Source organism: Microchirus variegatus (genome assembly GCF_963457635.1).
Source record: "Microchirus variegatus genome assembly, chromosome: 22".
In the NCBI taxonomy this organism is placed as follows: domain Eukaryota; kingdom Metazoa; phylum Chordata; class Actinopteri; order Pleuronectiformes; family Soleidae; genus Microchirus; species Microchirus variegatus.
Window position 1 is genome coordinate 13,572,204 of NC_139823.1, and position 18,262 is coordinate 13,590,465.

Consider the following 18,262-nt stretch of genomic DNA (forward strand, 5'->3'; position numbering starts at 1 on the left):
TCATTGAAAGGTGTGTTTCTGGCTAGTTATTCTTAGATGGAATAGATAACGAACTGTCCAGGGTGTACCCCGCCTATCGCCCAATGTCAGCTGAGATAGGCACAGCAACCCTCTGGTGGAGAATAAAGTGGTAGATGATGGATGGATTGATGGATGGAATAGATAAAGCATCCAATAGATAAAGCGTCTTACTCATTCAAGGAGACTAGGAAAACCTCAGTATGGGCTAGTTCAGGGTTAGGGTTGGGTAAGGGTAACCCCAAGGGGTTGGGGGTTAGGGTTAGGGTAACCCTAGGTAAGCTTAACCCTGGCATCCCATGGGTGTTTTCTGATCTGAAGTGGAAGATGAATTTGAAAACTACAGTACACCCTTCTTAATTTGCCACCATTTTGTTTTTGCCATCATTATGGCTGTATGCAAACATTAAAACTGGTACGTCTTGCTTGCTTTGATGCTGAACCATCTGCAATTTTAATAGTTTAGTTCTTGGCTTGAAGATGTAAAAAAAAAACCACATTAATCTGCCCCAGCATTAATCACATACAGTGATTTAGTTTTTAACCATATTTGAGTAAAGCCATTTTTAAGATTCTGTTTGATTTAATTCAAAAATCATTTGTCTTGGCAGCTGCGAAAAAAAGCTTCTTCTAAGTTTTTCCAAGTTTTGGTCTCGGCTCTTCACTGGACTTGTCACTTATAACCACTCGCCGGTAGACGACGGTATAGACAGCTGAGCGCGGGTTCATTCGAGCTGTCGTCTGAGACTCTAATTCGTCCAGACGCAGCCGTGAGAGGCGGCTCATCAATCCCTGCAGCCTAATCCTATAACAGCTTCACTTTTATTGATACTGTTTACATGCATCTTATACATGTTCCTCTTAATGGAGGTCAGGGCAAGAGATGTTGCTTTGAGGTACAAGTGGAAAGGTCTTCATGAGACTGGCTTCTGGCCGCGGCAGCACAGTTGCAATTCACTAATTGATATTAATTGATTTAATTATCGTGTGTGTGTGTGTGTTTGTGTGTGTGTGTGTTTTACACTCACAGCACAGGACGTTGTTGGATTGTAATGACAATGAAACGGCACCTGGGGAACAGGCCATATATGATATATGATAAATAATGCAATTTTATGCATTTAAAAGAACTCCAAATATGCAATTTCAACCCCTTTATTTTTTGGACACTATCTTATCGATCGTGTTTCAATGACTCCACTGGAGAACGATGGCGACTTTTATTCCCCCCGCGCGCACACACACACACACACACACACACACACACACACACACACACACACACACACACACACTCTGTCGACGGATTTTCACAATCACACCAATTGGCCGAAGGGTGTTCTTCCCTTTGTTTGTCCGTGTGTCACAAGTGATATCTCACACACGGCTGACTGGACTTGGAAAAACACTTGGAGGAATGATGCATTTTATCATCGCATGTTGGGATTTAAAAAAAAAAGAAAAAAAAAAAAGAGAAGCCTGTGGCCATAGCTGGAACAGGGAGACATTCTTTATACTTATATGTGCATGCTCTTTCTCAACAACTCCCATCATATGGATATGCACTTTTACCTCATAGAAGCACTGAGACAGATTTATTTAAATGGTCCTAGTCTGGTGTTTGACTTAAGGTAAACCTAGTATTGATGATTGAGCTTTGTGATCTTGAGTTAACATGCAACCATGTAAAGGCATGTAAATCAATGTTTACATGCCTTTACGATTGGTCCAACATTAATACTTAACTTCAACACTGAAGAGCATGCTTTTATTGCTTTACCAGACTCACTTGTGTTAAATAACCTACTTTGGCGTCATAAAACAAACACGCAAAAATGAAACCTAACTGAGCTCCATCCAGATCACCTCCCAAATGCTCCTTTCTAAATGCTTTATTCTCACAAGCCGCCACCGATTTCTCTATCTCCTTATAGCCACAGCTTTTATGATTGGGGTTGAAAAGAAGTGCACATATGGTACATCAACCGCGCCGGCGACAATAAACAACAACAACGACGACGACGGCTGCGAGGCGACGAATAAAAGCACACGACTCAGGCAGAAGGGGCTGTTTTCACAGATTTTCCGAGCTCACACTCTAAAGGATGCAAAATTTGGGGTAAATGGTCTAAAAATAAATGCTGCCATGGTGATGGCAAGAGATGCCTGTTTATCTCTGCAGATGCAGTATAGCAAGGAAGTACTTGCCAAGCAGGGTATTATAATAACTTTGTGAGATGCAGTGTCTCGTTGTCTTGCAAAAAAAAAAAAAAAAAAAATGTAGGGATTATAATAATGTCTCTCTCAAATATGGTCATCACATGATATATCTTCGGATTATGTGGCGCAACATGAGCGTTCAAGGTAGGAAACCCTGACTCCAGTTGGAATCTGGCATTTCCTGGAGCGGCAGAACACAATTTCGTACGAAAAATGGGCGACGTTGCCCTTTAAGCTACTGACTCATCAAGACTGCTGAATCACAGAGTCCCCATTCACACAGTGGAGTATTGCACCACACTTGGTTACAGAATTGTAATTCACTAACCGATAGATTAAACGTAGAAACCGTCTCTGAAGTGCGACTCTGACATCAGGCAGCAAATTATACTTTAAACACGCACGCACACACACACGGAGACGGAGACGGAGGCAAACACTTAAGCACAGCGAACAAGGAGCGCTTTATTCTGCTGTGTGAATGAGGAGCCTCGGCTGAATGGTTGAGTGTGTCCTCTGTCTCTGTGAGGTCGGCAGCCCTGAGATTAGGAGGAACTGATAGCTCTGGGGTGAAAAAAAAAAAAAAACCTGCTGCATTACACTTGCTTTCATGGAATTATCTCCGCAGGAAGCGTCTGAATATGAACACAAAGACACAAACGCGTACCGTCTGAAACGCACCGACGTTGGCGAACCCGCGTCTAGCCGTGGTCTCTCATTCAGCGTTAAAAATGAAAATGACGTTATCTGAGAGGAGACTTGAGCCACTTGAGCCTTTTTGGTGCCTGATCCGTTTCCACGAGCTGCCGTTTCACCCGCGTCACCGGGTCGGAGATCACCGAGGTCCACGGACGGCTCTGTGGGCTGTAGCGCTGTGGCCTTTGCCTGCCGTCTGTCCACAGGCTTCACTACGGTGCGTCCACTGAGTCACGATGGAGGCAAGCTGCGTTTGGGAGGCGTCTCTGTGCATCTTTGTTTCATCAGAATCCATTTATTTATCATGTGAATTAGTTGTGAAGTAGAGCCCTAAGAAGATCTACTCTGCATTCAGGTCTAGAGCTGCAACTAATGATTATTTTCGTAACCGATTCACTGCTCGGTTATTATCTCGATGCATCGTTTGGTTCATGAAATGTCAGAAATTGTGAAATAATGTTTATCAGTGTTTGTCAAACCTGGAAATGACGATGTTCTCGCATGTCTTGTTTTCGTCCACAAACCAAAATGATTGAACATATTCACATTTAAGAAGCCAAAACGATCAGAAATCTAAATGAAATCATGCAAAAAGCTTCAAAACGACTGCCTGCATTGTGAAGGAACCTGAAAATAGGGAAATAGTTGGACAAAAATGGATAGCCCATGGCCAAGCATCAGAGAATTGGTCTTGGGAGGGTCTTTCAGGGTCATCAATTCAAATCAGATGGCAGGTCAACGGCTGGGCTGCCCTTGAGCAAGATACCCAACCCTCTCCCCCCCAAATTCCCCCCAGGGGGCAGATCAGTGCTGCCCACTGCTCCTGTGTCCTGTGTGTGTGTGTGTGTTCACGTCTGGTGAGGTCAAATTCACTATCACTAATTGGTGTGTGTGTGTGTGTGTGTGTGTGTGTTTCAGAGATGAACAGATTGCCTCAGATCATCTCTGTTGTGGAAGAAATCAGTGCATCTGTCCGTGCTTCTGTTTGTATATTAAATGCAAAAAAAAAAAATATATATTTTTGATCCATCTTTAACACCCAGCCCTTTTTTATTTTTGTTCCATTTTGTCACCTAGCACTTTTTTTTTTATTTTTTTTTTTTTAGCATCAGTCACTATAAAGCTGTTAACGGGGACAAAGAGATGCTGTCGACTGGGTGTGGGACCCTGCTCGAGGAAGTCTGTGTCACTAACTGGTGGCCTGTGGCTGGCAAGAAAGCAGAGGGTGGGGTTGAGTTGTAAAGGGAAGCTGTTAAGGAGACTGAAAATAGTCTCCCAGACATGCGTCACTACAACCTGGCCACAACGCCGCTCCCTGCTCCCTCTGCCTCTGCTGTTTTCCATATGTTCAGTCGGCTCCGTGTGGAACGGCGTTACACGGCTCCTCGTTCTTCATGGACGTGATTAAACCCCCCCCCCCCCTTTTTTAGGGTCTCGAATATCTGCACATAATGAGAATAATCGGTCACGTGATTTGTCACAGTTTCTTTATCTGATCGAGGTTTTATCGTAATGACCTCAAAGCAAGTCCTTCTCAAGTTAACAACGCGGATTCATCGCCCAATGATGCGACTTCTAAATAGCGTTTTTGCCGCTTTTGAACCTTGACAGAATGTCAGCGCTGCCCTAACGGCACAAAGCAAAAGAGGAACAACTCTTTGTAAATTGGTAAATAAGCAACTGCTTAATACTTATCTCCAACATAAATCTTCTCGTCTTCATCCTCTTGTCTTGTACATGCTGTTCTGCCCGCGATCGTGATCGCCTCGCTGGGATCACGGCAAAGTCGTAGTCTGATTGTTTCCAGGAGGGTTCTTCCCCCCCTCGGGTTTGTAAAAACCACTGACACACACTAACTGTCGTGTGAAGGAGCGTGTGCTGCTGCTGCTGCTGCTGCTGCTGCTGCTGTCGTGGAATAATGAATTTCTTTTTGGAGGATAGGACTCCCAATGATGATAAGACCGGTGTGTGTGGTTGTGTAATGTCAAAGGATGTGGTTTGCATGAGCTTTACGGCTTTACCAGAACATGTCTGTGTGTGACTACACAGCTGCTCCGTTGGATAAACTTGCACTGGGTTAAAAGTACGGCTTAGCTATTTAATAAGATATATATAATTGTGTTGTGGGATGTGAATCTTTGGGTGGCTCAGGATACAATTCGATTCCGATTCTTAGGCTCACGATTCGATTCAAAATCGATTCTCGATTCAAAAATTGATACAATGCATAGTGTGTTAAGGCAAATTATGGCATCAAAACAGTACAGTTTGTATAAGATAATGTGATCACACAAAGGCAAACTTAAGACAAAAGTTAACATTCATTCATTCAAAACAAATAAAAACTTACTTACTGTGCAAAAAAATAAATGCATTGCATAAATAAAACCTTAGGCTAGCTGCCTTTTTCTGCCAGAAGTTCCAAAAATAAACTGTACAAAAAAACTGGTGTTTTGTGCGGTTTTTCAAAATAGAAACTTATAAAAAAAAATATATATTTATATATATATAAATATTAGTTTTTTTCAAAAATTTATTTTTGAAGTTTATGAATCAATATAGAATCGTGGATGATTATGTGAATCGATTTTTAATAACCAGGAAACAGTTGTGTTGCAGATGTGGAAATGATTTGTTCACTTCTCGATGGAGGCAAGCTGCGTTTGGGAGGCGTCTTTGTGCATCTTTGTTTCATCAGAATCCATTTATTTATCATGTGAATTAGTTGTGAAGTAGAGCCCTAAGAAGATCTACTCTGCATTCAGGTCTAGAGCTGCAACTTATGATTATTTTCGTAACCGATTCACTGGTCGGTTATTATCTCGATGAATCGTTTGGTCTATGAAATGTCAGAAATTGTGAAATAATGTTCTCGCATGTTTTCGTCCACAAACCAAAATGATTGAAAATATTCACATTTAAGAAGCTAAAACAATCAGAAATCTTGTTTTAATCATGAAAAAAGCTTCAAAACGACTGCCTGCACTGTGAAGGAACCTGAAAACAAGGAAATAGTTGGACAAAAATGGATGGCCCATGGCCAAGCATCAGAGAATTGGTCTTGGGAGGGTCTTTCAGGGTCATCAATTCAAATCAGATGGCAGGTCAATGGCTGGGCTGCCCTTGAGCAAAATACCCAACCCTCTCCCCCCCAAATTCAAAAAACTGGTGTTTTGTGCAGTTTTTCAAAATAGAAACTATTAAAAAAAAAATTATATTTATATATATATAAATATTAGTTTTTTTCAAAAATTTATTTTTGAAGTTTATGAATCGATATAGAATCGTGGATGATTATGTGAATCGATTTTTAATAACCAGGAAACAGTTGTGTTGCAGATGTGGAAATGATTTGTTCACTTCTAATTGACTTGCTGTTTGTTTTGTTCAGTGGAAATCTAAGTTTTCAGACCTTTGTCATTGTCGTCCCCTCTGGAGAAAATAAACCAAAGCTCTCTGCTCTCTGACGTTTGTGCTGACCTATCACTTTGGAGAAAAGTTCAATCCAAACCGACGCTGCTGGCATTTGGCAGCAGCCAGTGCCAAAGTTCAGCGAGGGAAAAAAAAAATAGCCACCGACAGTAAAACTAACTGTTGTGCAACTGCGAGGCATCGATGACGTCTGTGTCATGCATGTGGACGTGAATGGGAGAGAATACTTTCAGTCATGTTTACAGTGGTCTGATAACATAATTCTTACAGATATTGATTATTGAGTTGGAATTGCATATTGTTCTACACTCTTCGGAGAACCTTTTTTGGAGGGTTCCACCAAGAACTCTTTCAAAACCCTTTATTCAGGAAAGGGGTTTTAAAGGGTTCTCTGGATCCATTAGTGTTACCAAGAACCCTTAAAAAACCTTTTCTTCTGCAAAGGGTTTTTCAGAAGCAAATGGTTCCAGGTAGAACCTCAGCCCTTGTAGAAGGACCCTTTTGGAACCCTTATTTCTTAGAGTGGACAAAGAAAGATCCTTAAAAATAATCTTTTATTGTTACACGACCTGTTTGGCTAAAAAACTCTAAGATTCTCAGCCTGAGGCCCTTGGTCCACTGCAGTCACACTTCATTATAAATACAGTTTTTCCACGGCGGTTGCCATAGTGACGTGAGTAATGTATGTTACCAGGAGACAGTGATGACACTGTCTGAAATGTGTCCAAATGAAGGATCTCGGCCCCTTCAGCTGTTGTCGGCGCAGTAGATTTGAACAAGATTAACACAAATCCAACTTGATTCAAACTTTTTGCACAAAGTATGCAATCTTCATATTTTTTTTGTTTTTGCTCGTTATTTTTGTTTATGCTTTTGCTCAAAAACACCAATACGCGAGTCCAGGTTTGAACCTAATCAGTCTGTTTTACTTCTAATTTGGGTCAGGGCCTCATTTGTTTGTGTTTACCCGCATTACCAGTGCAGGAAGAGCGAGCGCCAAACCCTCGCGGCTCCACAGAGGATGTCGGCTAACTCAACTCATCTGTTTATTTTTTGCCCCCCCAAAACGCAAAATGAACCAATTTCAGGAAAATAGATTCGAAAGTTAAAGGGAAAAAAATCGACAACCGGTGCACTTTTTAGCTGTAAAATGGATTTCACGACAAACAATTTTCACCTTTTTCCTCACATGGTGACACTGTGGGGTCACGACGTATGTGTGACAAACATGTTTGACCTCTTTTAATGCAGCCGCTCTGTTTAGTGCTCTTGTAATGAGTGGTTCTGACTTATAATCGATACTGTGTGGACTAAAGCCTGGGGGTTAATCAACCGGATGGCACGTCTTTGCATTTGAGCGTGTGCACGTACATCGAACGTATCGTCAAACAGAATTGTGCAAAGTGTCCGTCAGACATAACTTGTCCTTGGACTTTGACTTTGGACTTTTGAAGCAATATTTGGACTTTTGTAGAAATGTAGAGTTGGGTTTAAATGCCAAGGAATGCAGTAATTGTGAGTTGTCATCTGCTGTTATTGTTGTACCAATAATAGTGATGTTGTTATCAATGTGGCATGACAATTCATGGCATTGAGCAGAGGTCTCAAACTCGCAGCCCACCTCTTATTGTCAAGTTGTAAGGGAGCTTTTTCTGTGTTGTTTTTTTGACTGATAGGTTCATTTTGCATCGTAAATACTAGGGGTTGGGTACCGTTCATAATTGAACCGATACGGTATCGCCATCTGGAATTTAGTAATGGTACCAAACGGGTACCTTATTTCGGTACTAAATGTTTTTCAGTTGTAAAACAAAGTCTTCACTTCTCAGTTTCAGTTTTTAATGGAGAAGATTTAAGAACAGTAAATAAATAAACATAGATAAATGTTAGTTAGAAATAATGCGACCTACCCTTTGGGGAATCACTGATTTAGGCCTATGGTGCAATTGAAGCTCACTTCTTTCTGCTTTTAAAACCCTAACACAGTGATATATATATGCCACCTAATATCAACCAGCCTTGACTGTAGGAAGCTTCTTTGAATGGTTCCTTATGCTGTACTCAGCGACAAAACCACATTATATTGAAAAAAAAAAAAAAAGCTAATGTAGCTTCTATCGATCTTATTGATTGAATTTCTTGGTGTCAAATACGCACTCTATTCAGAAAACTGTAATGTATCGCTCAGCGTAGTTAGAGCTACGTTCACGACGCTAAGCAAAGTAATGAAATCGGGCAAAATTAGCTACGTCTGGTGTAAACTGATCACTGAAAACAATAATGCACACAGTAAGCGCTGTAAACAAGTCATATCTACCATCATGTGGTAATGCCTCATCATTTTTTTAAATCTATAACACATAGCGGTCGGGGGGGAAATTGATACAGCAGCGTAGTATGACAGTATTTTGAGTGGCGGCATTGTGTGTAAAATGATTAAATGACTCTTTCCTCTGCATTCTTTAAGCAGCACTTTCCCTCTTAGCTCCCCCTCATGTGTGGGCATTTGCTTCACTCAGACACTGACACACAGATGCTGCTGGAGCTTTCTCAGCTTTGACAATACACACTTTCTCAAAGCTAAAGATGGATACACCACCACCATCACGTTCACCCAACATGAACCCTTTCAGTCACACTGGTGAACCTGCAAACAGAGCTGCTGCAGCTGCAGCTGAGGCGTCTCTGAACGGCGCTTACGAGGTGTTGCGGCACAGGTTGCTGCAGGGTGAACACAGCGTATAGATGTGTCGCATGTGTAATAAATGACAACGACGGACAACGGGGCCGCAGCAAAGGCCCAAAAATATTCTCATTCCTATTGAATCAATCACTCAACCTTTCGTACGAAGCAGTGCAACTCAAAACTGCTGCACAGCATAACAATAAAAGGAAAAACCGAAATATTCAGCCACAAGGGAAACATTGGAGACTAAAATAACAAACAAATACAATTTATTATTTATACATGTATTAGTTTTTTGGGGGGAAGAAAATCTACAAACTTACAACAAAAACAAAACCCACTGCGACCCATCTGTGTGGACGGAGGGTTTATGTTTTTCCTTGAACGCCACTCAGAGCGTCTGGGTTTAATTCCTTGGAACAGTGTCTGGTGTCAATTATAAGAGGCGGGGGGGGGGGGGAGTGCATGTCCTCTCTTTGTTGGTGGAACAATCCGAGTCCCATGTCACAGTTTGTCCTGTTCCCCGTCGCTGGAGAAAGTGGCCACCAAGACGATCATGCTTCCTTCTCCGTACCTGCACCAGACCTCCCCAGGATCCACCCACAGCGTGAATTCGTAGGGCAGTCCCAGGTCGCTGTACTGAACTCCGCTCTCCCTGCACGCGCGAAGCAGCACCGGATCCTCCTTGTTGAACCTGTTGACTCGGATGCACCTGTACGCCTGTCCTTTGCTGGGGTTTTCCGGGTACCAGTGTCCCAGGAACGTCTCGCACAGCGCGACGCCGAGCCTGTCGGCAAACAGCTCGACCTTGTGCGATTCCAGCTTCCCGGCTATTTCCAGAAGCCTCTTCAGGTAGACCTGCACGGCGGCTATTTCTTGTCTCATGCCTCCAGTAGCTTCCATTATATATCGGAGCAGGCGACGCTCCAGCACACGTGTCCAAAGAGAGAACGGCAATGGAACCATGGCTGTGACGTACAGGACGTCAAGATGAAAGATCTTCAAAGTCATTGAAGCTCTTGAAAACGTCAAAGTCATAATGAACTGTTCAAAGGCATCACAAACCATTTTTTAAAAGAAGAAGAGGGACTATTATGCAATGGGTGGCTTTGAACTTCTGTAATAAAGACATTTGGAACTGTGATTCAGATCTTTGACCTGTGGAGGGCAGCATTACACCTCACCTCAGTGTACAGCCTGACAGAAATCATTAGAAGAAGACATCAGAGTGCGCTAAGACTATTGGCTTCCACCGGCTTCCACCCAGGCACGGTTAGGTTGCGTTTCCACTAGTGTAGTACCTGGCATCACGTACTTCTTGTAGTACTTGCTCTGGCAAGGTTCCAAGCGAGCTGAGTGTGTACTATGCGTGATGTCGCCAGACTGCTGGCCACTGATGGGCGTGCGGCGCAAGAATCAAGCCGAACAATGCCGAACTCTAGATCAGTTAAAAAAGACTCAACAATCCTAAAAACGTGGGTTGATCTCCAACATTTAGCAGGGAATTGTTCTAAAATCTCAATATTTAACAAAGGAGCCTGGTGTATATCCCGTGTCAAGCTGGGACCCTAGTAGAAAAGGGCCATATGCAGTCAAATGTCCCTCATGGACACAACTATGTTGTAAGTTCTGGACTCCGACAAAGATGCTTTTGGGCAATGGTCATCACAGGAAGACTTCAGTTTATGGTGTTAACTCCGCCCATTTTTCCATGCAATTTCCACCCACTACTCCGTATGATTGGACGTCCATGGTGGGGATCGTGCTTGTGATTGCTTTTATGGCAGACATCCAGGTGCGTTTCAGTGCAAACTTCACTTCAACGTCAGTTTTCAGCTGTCAGAGAGGAAATTATTTGTATTATATGAAACATTCAGTTATACGTTTGGATTTCGGTAATATACATATCTCAAAAAATATTGTAACATGTTTAATATCACAATAATACTGTACCACGGCACAGCCTGGATACAGTTATTATCGTGGCATGAAGCCTCTGGAGATGCCCACCCTTAATAACACAGCAAATATTTTACTCAAACTACATATATGTATATATATATATTTAAAAAGGTATATTGCATATCGCCTCGTCAGACATTAACCCTTTAGTCAGCTATAACCAAACCTCGTGAACCCTATTCCTTTGCAGCCTTTTGAACTGGCAAGTGCTGTCAAAGGAGAAGGAAGTTTAAGAGCAAGCAAGAAAAAAAACCGACGGGTCAGGAAAAAGAAAAAAGGATGTGGCTAGACAAAAAAGGAGAAAGAAATAGGATACGCGTTGGTAAGTCAACAGGCTGAGATAATGCTTTTTAAAAAAAAAAAAAAAAAGAAGATGCATCAGTGTTTTTAATCTGCGCTCACTTTGCTCCCTGCGAGGCTCGCCGCTTTGTTGTCAGTGAAGGCTTTCATTGTCGTTTAAAGCCCGCTCGACACACGGCATTTCAAACAGGTGTTGCATCAGTATTGCCTTCATGTCACATTTTGACATAATCACAGCAGCTTTGATCGCCTGTGATTCAAAGGATGGAGGCATTTTTATCCTCCTGATAAAGAGGGCAACGGGAAAACTGACGCTGAAACGGCAGCAGAAAAAGACAAAAAACTGCTGGTAAGACATGGAACGTTATGAAGGTTTCACGTCAGGATGACCTAAATAACTGCGATTCTCAATATTAATGCAAAAAATTTAAAAGTATAGTTTGCTCTCTTAAATTGATTCCCTCATTCTTACATTTTAGTTGGAAAGAGATGTTTTTTAGTGATGTGGGCAAGTTCACATGAAATATTAACAATTTTCCCCCATTCCTGATTATCCCCGTAATGGAAATTCACCACAATCAATTATCCCGAGTGCTTTCAATTTGAATGCACAATAAAGTCTTAAATCATCCTGTCGCCAAAGTCTAAGCCATAAAGTTGTTAATGTCAGCCTAAATTAACCGGGGAATGTACAATATATCGATGCAGTCCCCGTTATGTCGTACATAACTGGTCTCGGAGTAGTGGCGACCAAAAAATATACCTTTGCTGCAAGCGATTGAGTCACAACATCCACAAGTACTGTGTGTGACTCCCATTTTTAATCCCTGACTCCACTTTTCAAAAAAAAATGAAGTGTTTCTGGCAGCCGGCAAAGCTCAAAAAGCAATCAGCTGTCATGCCATCTGCATAATGATGCCGGAGCAGGCTGAAATCTGTCTCCGTCATCTATCACCCTCACTGCATCATCTGGCCTGTCACTTTCACCTGCAATAATACGCTAAGAGAATTTTTAAGATAACACTGATTTAGATTCTTCAATATATATATATATATATGTATATGTATATATACGTGTTTATATGTGTATATATACTTGTATATGTGTATGTGTGTATATGTGTGTATATGTATACGTGTATATGTGTGTATATGTATACGTGTATATGTGTATATGTATATATGTGTATATATGTATGTATATGTGTACACATATATACACACACATATATATACGTGTGTATGTATATATGTGAATATGTATCTATACATGTGTATGTATGTGTATATATATATATACATATATACACACATACACATATATGTGTGTATGTATATGTATATGTATATGTATATGTATATGTATATGTATATGTATGTGCATATACACTCCCATTGAATCATAACTTTCAGTGGTGCCGTTAAGAGTTCATGTAAAATTAAAGGATATTTACGCGTTGCAAACACACACAGTCATTCATTATTAGGTGGAACCAAAGGCTGCCGCTCGTTTCCTCGTACACACTCGTTCATTCACTTCCAATAACGCGCCCAAGATTGGATTCCGGTGCTTTAATGGAGGTTGCGCTGGGGTGTTTTTTTTTTTTACTCCCAGAGTGTAATATCTCAAAAGTTATAAGACAACATTGCAGTTGTAACTTCTGTTGCACCAAAAAATAATTATTGGATACGTATCGGAGAGGGAGGATAAATAGACGGAAGTGCACTGGGGTGAGCTGTCAGGAGAGAGACGAGTGTAACACAACTGTTTTTTGGTTGTTTGCAATGTTTAATATTAATACTTTTAGGAGGATGTCTTATTATATTTTTGGAATCTTAAAGGGGGAAAACATGGATAAGGCAAGGATAGTCAGAACAGAGGATGGATGCATTGGTTTGCAGACGTGCCCTGAATTCTGGACTCAGTTTAGGGGTGGAGGGGTGGAGGGGTGGAGGGGGGAGAGAAGCCAATGTGTGAATGCGGCAGTTCATAGTGAGAGGATGAATGTTCTTCCTCCTGCATACTTACACCCCGCAACTCTACGTTCCAGAAATAAAAAAAAGATTCCTGCTGTTCTGAACGCGTCTGACCCAAATAATGTAAATGTGCAAAAAGCAAAAAAAAAAAAATGTCCAGACCCAATTTTTCCCGGATATTTTAGGACGTCATGGCCTGTGAAACAGCTTATGTATAACTGTTCAATGAAGTATCGCCGCTTCATTAATCTTTCCGACCCATTTTCTCAACAATAACATCATCTCTCCTGAAACTAACTCAATGGAAACGAGCACAGATCATTGACAGATAGATATTTATTGCCGTTTGGCAGCACCACTTAGAAGCTGCATTTTGCTGCATTGAAGAATGTTGAGGATTACGAGGCTGCAGCGACGATGCCGATCGCCTTCTTTATTTTGTCTTTAAGTTTCATGTCGTCGCTTCTAAGAAGCTAAACGCTGCGCCAACGCTCCTTTTGGAAATGAGCAGCCTCAGCGTTTCGCTCCTGATTCATAAACATTAACTGCTCACCGGTTCCCGTCTTTGATTTATCACAATTGACATCTGCCACGGTGATTGCTTGCTCATGTGAAACTGCAGCAGTTGTTTTTTTTTTACGGAATCAGGAACCTGTTTTTTAATAAGTTTTGCAGCCGATGTAATTATTTTTACACACAGTGCACATCTGTTGCTGTTGTTGAGAGAGGAGGGGGAAGCACGGGGAATGAAAAAAAGACACAAATAATCCCCTCCACTTCAGAGGAACTGAGTGTTTCCCTGCAATCATATATTTATAAGGATATTTCAGTTGTGTTTTAAACAAGTTCCAGTTCCTCTGCTGTCACATTATTAGCCCACAAAATGCCCAACGATGGCAGTGATGGTCGACTGCTCTTCTACCATATCTGAAGATTACTTTCTCTGAATCAGCTGCACTCTTAGAAATAAGGGTTCCAAAAGTGTTCTTCTACAAGGGCTGAGGTTCTACCTGGAACCATTTGTTTTTCAAGGCTTCTTGGTAACACTAACGCTTCCAGTAAGAACCATTTTGATCCAGAGAACCCTTTAAAACCCCTTTCCTGAATAAATGGTGTTTTAAAAGGGTTCTTGGTAACACTAAGGGAGCCAAAAAGGGTTCTCCTATGAGGACAAGCCGAAGAACCTTATATGGTTCTACTTAGCACTTTTATTTCTAAGTGTACAGCGTGAACTGTAAAGCAGAGTTTTGCATGTATGATCGCTTTTTCCTCTTTTTCCTCTCCGGATTGTGTATAGTTCTGCTTTAATGACAGTGTGCACCCTACACTCTTAGAAATAAGGGTTCCAAAAGTGTCCTTCTACAAGGGCTGAGGTTCTACCTGGAACCATATGCTTCCAAGGATTCTTGGTAACACTAATAGAATCATTTTGATCCAGAGAACCCTTTAAAACCCCTTTCCTGAATAAAGGGTTTTAAAATGGTTCTTGGTGGAACCCTTTTCCAAAAAGAGTTCTCCTATGAGGACAAGCCGAAAAACCTTTTGGCTCTACTTAGCACTTTTATTTCTAAGAGTGTATACCCCTTTCCCACTGATAAAAAATAGAATTTCAATTAGTTTTAATCCAGCGGGAACAGGTTTGATCAGTATTCACTGCAGGTTTTATCTGCTTTGGCTCTCATCAGTATCAAATCCTTACTTTTTAAGAGTTGGGGTAGCGCTCAATATCATTTATTTCATCAATTACTTCATCTAAACAACTGATTTCAAGTTTGAAAATAATAACCAGACTTGTTTTGTTTTTGGCGCATCCCCAAAGTCATTTACTTGTTTTAGCGTCCAGGGAGTGGATCCCTCACCTGTGGTTCTCCCTAAGGCTTCTACCCTTTTTCCCTGTTACAAGGGTTTTTTCCCTGGTAGTTTTTCCTTACCCTGGTCGAAGGTCTAAGGACAGAGGATGTTACCAACCCTGTGAAGTCCCGTGATACAAACTATGTTTTGTAAACTGTGGGCTATACAAATAAAGATTGATTGATAGCGTCTTCACTCTCAGGTTTAAAACCCCCGGATATAACCACTCACTTTTAGTGTTGATAGAGGCTTCAGAGTCTAGGAGTTCCAGGATCGTTGCTGCTTCTCTGCTTCCTTAGCCTTTCATTGTCACAAGATACAAGAGAAAAAACACCTAACACACACACACACACACACACACACACACACACACACACACACACACACACACACACACACTCACAAGGTGAGTCATAGCAACTCCCTCCTGACTTATGTAACAAATCTTTCACTCTATTAAAACCAAGGGGAAACAAAAACAAACTCTCGCACATTCATCGTCTATAGACGCTCCACTTTTTTTGTGCTCTTGCGACATTTAGTTCTCGTAAAGTCCTGCAACAGGTAAAAAAAAAAAAAAGTCAGATTAATGGATGAGGTCCACTCAAAAGCAGCTTCATGTCGTGTGAGATTAAGAAAACGTAAGACTGTGTCGTGGTGGGCGTTTCTCGTTTGTTGGTATTTTGGATTCACACGAGGTCATCGATGCTTTATCTGTGTTACATCACTGCTCGGCCTCAGCAGGCTTAGAGCATGCACATTCTGTTGGGGATGCACAGATTAAGGGTAGATTTTTGGGCCCTGTATTCACCACCACCGCCGCCATATTGACAATAAAGATGACATTCGCAGAAACAGAGCCTGATGTTTATCTGGACTATTACTGAAAGAGGAAGTCATTCAGTAAGAGTCTAAGTTGGCTGTGGAACTGTTGTTGTGTGTGATGGAAGGTCATACACAAGGTTTTTGCATACATTTGTCAATTAATGTTTTGCATTGTGTCGTCGTCGAAAAACTACATTACTTAAGAGACTCATTTTAACAATCGGGAGTCACGTAAACATGACATCACGCGCGTCTTTTTCTGGTCAGTCGTCATAGAAACGCGCCACGTTGATGCCGTTAACGGCGATAAAGTTCAATATCAAAAAATCTGTTGACCTACAAACTTGGTTTCATTCTAAACTTTGCTTTTGCTTCCACATTAAATGCCATGAATCCGTCGCGATGTGCACAACATGTTGCATGCAAAAATATGTAAATGCGAGCAAGGTGACTCCTGTGCGCGAGACCCTTGCAGCAGCTGTGGAGCACCTTTGGTGAATGTCTTGAATATAGATGACACGCAAGTTGCCCATATGTCCAAACTGAACATCATGTGGTCTGCATCTCAAGCTTTTTGCATATTAGAATCACTCCGTTTTATAACCTGTTCTGAGCTGTCGGTGTATTACTTCTTTAGAAACAGCTGATTAACCTGCTCGTTGAAGCGCGGAGACGTGGTCTCGTCAGGAGCTGCCGAAGCTCGCGTGGTTGTCGGGTGTCAGACCGGGCCGATCTATTTCAGAAACTGCTGCTCTACTGAAATTTTCATGGACAGCCATTCTCCAGGGTTTACGGTCTGATGACGAGAAAATATCCAGTGAGTTCAGCAGTTCTCTGTGTGTGTGTGTGTGTGTGTGTGTGTGTGTGGATGGCGGGTGTGTTCACGGCGGGTCACTCTGGGATCGTGACGGAAACGCAGCGTGGACGTGTAATAGAGCTCCAGACATTGCATGACTCTGTTTGCTTACACCAAAAACGGTGGCAGGGAAAAGATTCTGCAGAAATGGACGGTGTCAGAGGTCAGAGGTCAGAGGAGAGCGAACGGACAATAACTCCAATTCACCAGCTCTGAACACACACGACACTTTGAACCTTGAAGAAGTGCCATCTCTCAGCCTTAAAAGTACATGTGAACTTGTGTCTTGTATTGAAGGGCAGTAAGTAACGTTGACTCTGATTTATTTAGAAACCTGCCCCTCGGTGTCACCCTCCACGTTCTGTTCACAACAGAATCTCTCTGTCCTTGCGGTGGAATAAAGAACTCTAATGTGATTGGGTGACGGCGGTGGAAGAAAGCGTCTGTTCCTTGTTCCCATGCCTCCGTGGATGTCTTGGCATTTTGTGCTGCCGCTTTGTTTTTCCGTGCTCCGTTGTGTCACTGCCTTGTTGTGTGTGTGTGTGTGTGTGCTGCTAAGAGTCGAGCTGCTCGGGGCAGGGTCATAGTGTTGGGCTGTTTTGGATCTGTGGCTTCCTGACTGGCTGCCTGCAGAGATTCTCGGCCTCAGTGCTGCCGTTTCGTGTCGAATGCGCGGCACGTCCTCCGAGAAACTTGACATCTTCTTTGACAAGTAGCATTTTATCATAAACTGTTGACCGGCTATAGAGGATCTTGTGCAGGATCAGTCGTCACCTGACTCCTATACATCAATTAAATATTTTAATACCATATAAGTCCATAATACAATTTCATTCTATTTTCTCCTGCAGGAGCTGTGTGCGGCACTCGTGGACTGCAGAGGACTGGCACGTGAAGCGGCTTTGCCTTTGATTACTCTACAACGGTGAGTGCAGACCTGCTGTGACATTAGCTTAGCATTAGCTTGGACTGGCACATTGCGACTTTTTGTGGAATCCAATTCTTTTCAGATCTCAACTCGTGATATTTACATTCTATTTAATTGCTATTACCACTTAAGTGTGCCACCTTTGTTTGTTTGACTGGCTCTTGTTTAATGACCTCATCCAGGCTGTGCTCCTTCTGCTACGGTTTATTTGTGCACGAGTGGAGCTTTAGCGCCACCGACTGTTGATCTGGAAGCTTAATCTGGAAGTCTTTGCTGTGGAAACGTAATGTTTCAAGCCGCCAGAGTTCGTTGTCCACTTTAAATATCGCACAATATATCGGCAGAACTTGCGATATGTTACCGTTCAAAAGTTGAGGGGGTCACATTTGAACCACAATTTTTTTTGTGTTTTCCATTAAAAGTCACACTTTTATTCATCAAAAGAGTTGTAAAATGAATAGAAAGTAAAGTCAAGACATTGACACGATTAGAAATAATGATTTTTATTCAG

At 41.9% G+C, this 18,262-nt stretch overlaps 1 protein-coding gene across 1 annotated transcript; it reads right to left on the minus strand.

The window, feature by feature from the left end:
- Nucleotides 1-9,556: 9,556 nt before the first annotated feature.
- On the minus strand, nucleotides 9,557-9,937 carry LOC310943165 (protein BTG3-like; the record flags this gene model as incomplete). Its single annotated transcript, XM_083908691.1, has 1 exon — nucleotides 9,557-9,937. One exon carries the CDS (start codon nucleotides 9,935-9,937, stop codon nucleotides 9,557-9,559), a length of 381 nt encoding a protein of 126 aa, XP_083764817.1.
- Between the last annotated feature and the right edge of the window lie 8,325 nt (nucleotides 9,938-18,262).